The sequence below is a fragment of the Montipora foliosa genome, chromosome 13, assembly GCF_036669935.1.
Source record: "Montipora foliosa isolate CH-2021 chromosome 13, ASM3666993v2, whole genome shotgun sequence".
Taxonomy (NCBI): domain Eukaryota; kingdom Metazoa; phylum Cnidaria; class Anthozoa; order Scleractinia; family Acroporidae; genus Montipora; species Montipora foliosa.
Genome location: NC_090881.1, coordinates 4,371,918 through 4,374,417, shown reverse-complemented (window position 1 = coordinate 4,374,417; position 2,500 = coordinate 4,371,918). Strand labels below are relative to the sequence as shown.

Sequence of the window (2,500 nt, the reverse complement as noted above, 5' to 3'; positions counted from 1 at the left end):
ATCAATTTTTGAGATGTCTTGTCTTTAACTTAGCATGATCTTCATTTTCTCTTCGCATGATGCAATCTCTACAACTTTCACCTAAGCAAAAATTCAAGCAGTTTTAAAGTACTTTCCCACAAAATCCTTTTTTTCAAGGGGTTTTCAAGTGCCCTTGAAGTCCAAAATTAAATTTCAGGGCTTTTCATTAGCACTTCAAGGAGTAGCACGAACCCTGAAATGATGTCCCTTTGTTTTTTTAGTTGATAGTCTGGGACATGAACAGCCATGCTGAAAATGGCCACAAGATTTAACTCTCCCAATTGATGTCCCCTGTCTCCAGTCTTTCATTACAATTTATAATTTATAATAAGATCTACAATGCATGCATTTTGATTTGTTCTCACTCTATGCTCTTCTGGGGGACAGACACAGTTGATGTCATCATCAAAAACAAATAGATTCCAATGATGATGTCGCAGTTGCCACATGTATCTTTTCCATAATAAATCACAGATAACAACAAAATGTAGAAAGAACAAAAAGAATGGCACACAAGGCGATAGTTGAGTGTGTTATTCATGAATGTTCTATTACTGAACTGACTCACGCCAACATTGGAATCTATTAGTTAGTAACATCACTGTAAATACTGCTCTTAAAATTCCAAAACAAACATGACAAAATGAAAAGAAACGAGCAGAGACAAAATGAGAAACACCCAAACGAAAATAAAGAAAGCAATAATTAATTCCAGTTTAATCAAATCTTTCCACTCTCATTTTGATAATTACATTTTGTATTGTTTCTGTCATTAATTTCTGGTCACAATGGCTCCAAACTTACGTGACACTGTAATTTGTCAGCAGTTTAATCATTTCATCATCGCTAAGCTTTTCCCTGTCCTGCAAAACAAAAAATCCTAAATTTAAGGATCAAAGGAACCCTAAAATACATTCAAAGCCGCTTCATCCTCTGTCTATGAGAGAATCTGATCAATTACTATGGCCATTTACTCTGAGCATAAGTTTTGGATTTCAATTTCCACCATTACCCGTGTTCAAAACTGACCAATTGGACCTCAGAGGCCTAGGGTTGGATCCAGGAAAAAGTGACGTCAAAGGCTCACTCTGTAGCTTAAAATTTCAGCGTGCGAATGCAGCTTATCATATCCATGCAAAACACAAGTTTAAAAGTCTGAAAGTCCAAAACTCCTGTGTTGCATTTTAATTCTCTGGCATACACACACATTGCATTATTAAACTAGAGAGCCTTTGACTTCATTTTTCTCCTCGATACAGCTCTCTCAAGAGCTTAAATTTAGTAATGGCAGACCATTAAATAGCAAATTTCCAGTTAAAATAATCAGGTGCCTTTTTGAAATCAAGGCTTAAACGTTTGGTCGCTTAGTGCTTAGTTAACATAGTTTTGAAATCCAAAGAAAAATAAGAATTGATATTTTGGTCACAGAGGCACTTTAAGTGCAAGAAAAGGGGCAACTCGTGTGGGCAAGATAGCAGTTGCTCAATAGAAGTTTTTTGGTTACAGCCTGTTCATGAATATTCTGAAAGAAGTGAATAGAGGAATAAAAGTGTTCATTCAAATAACAGAAACAACAAAAAGACTGTTAACCTGTTTGTAAATTGATGAAATCTCACTGCTGTCCAGTTCCCCCTCAGTATTGAACGATGGTCTAAAAAAAGAGAGCAAAACAAAAAAACAAGAAAATTTTATGCATTTTAACAATACTGAAGTCAGGGACCACGCCCTTCTAGTAGGTTTTCAACAAAAGCAGCAACAAACTCGATTATTTAAAGGGATCTCGATCGACACATACTCAAGCAAAATAAGTGTCCATCATTTTCCTTTCTTTGGATAGAAAATTGAACTAAATTAGGTGAGAATGCAATTCAAAACCAGAACTTAATGATTAATTCCATCCTTGTTAGTGTATGTTAACCCTGAGAACATTTGAAAATACTCAGGATAGCAAAATGGGACATAACATGACTCAACTACTAATCAAAACAAAAGAGGGCAAATTCGGTAGCTGCAAGCAGTGGCAAAAAGGTTGAGACACTGAATCGAAAATTCACCTCTTCTTCCTAAAATCCCTTTCCCGTTCAAAAGAAAAGTCCCTTATCCGATATGACTCAGTTCGTGCATAAGGTAAAGGTAAAGGTACACCTTATTTAACGTCGGAAGTTCCTTTACTCTCTAGGGAGTATTCTCCCAGGAAGCCGACGGTGCGCTCATTTTACCCCCCTCTTTCCATCAGTGCTCTGTTTTAACGGTATTTAAGGCTACTTACATGTAGGCTACACTGAAACTCGGGACCTTATGCACCAAGGCTGCGCACTAACCGACCGTGCCACCCTTGCTCCTTAAAATATTGGACAAGTTCTCTATATCCAGCCTCCATACATTTCCAAAATACACAAGCTGAGTCAGGTTATAATGTTTGATGCTGTTGACAATCCATCGTACCAAACAAAAACAGAACAAAAACCTTGAACAGTGC

At 36.9% G+C, this 2,500-nt stretch overlaps 1 protein-coding gene and 1 long non-coding RNA gene across 3 annotated transcripts in view; one reads left to right on the top strand and one right to left on the bottom strand.

Moving 5' to 3' along the window:
• LOC137983869 (uncharacterized) overlaps positions 1-2,500 on the top strand; it is a 498,488-nt gene that overhangs the window by 362,121 nt on the left and 133,867 nt on the right. The window lies entirely within an intron of this gene.
• The window catches only part of LOC137983858 (dedicator of cytokinesis protein 9-like), a 265,413-nt gene that overhangs the window by 247,630 nt on the left and 15,283 nt on the right, over positions 1-2,500 (bottom strand). Inside the window, exons 4-5 of the mRNA XM_068831030.1 lie at positions 1,612-1,672; positions 826-884 (exon numbers count right to left, since the gene is read on the bottom strand). Of these exons, the coding sequence (XP_068687131.1) occupies positions 826-884; positions 1,612-1,672 (120 nt within the window). The remainder of the gene's footprint in view (positions 1-825; positions 885-1,611; positions 1,673-2,500) is intronic.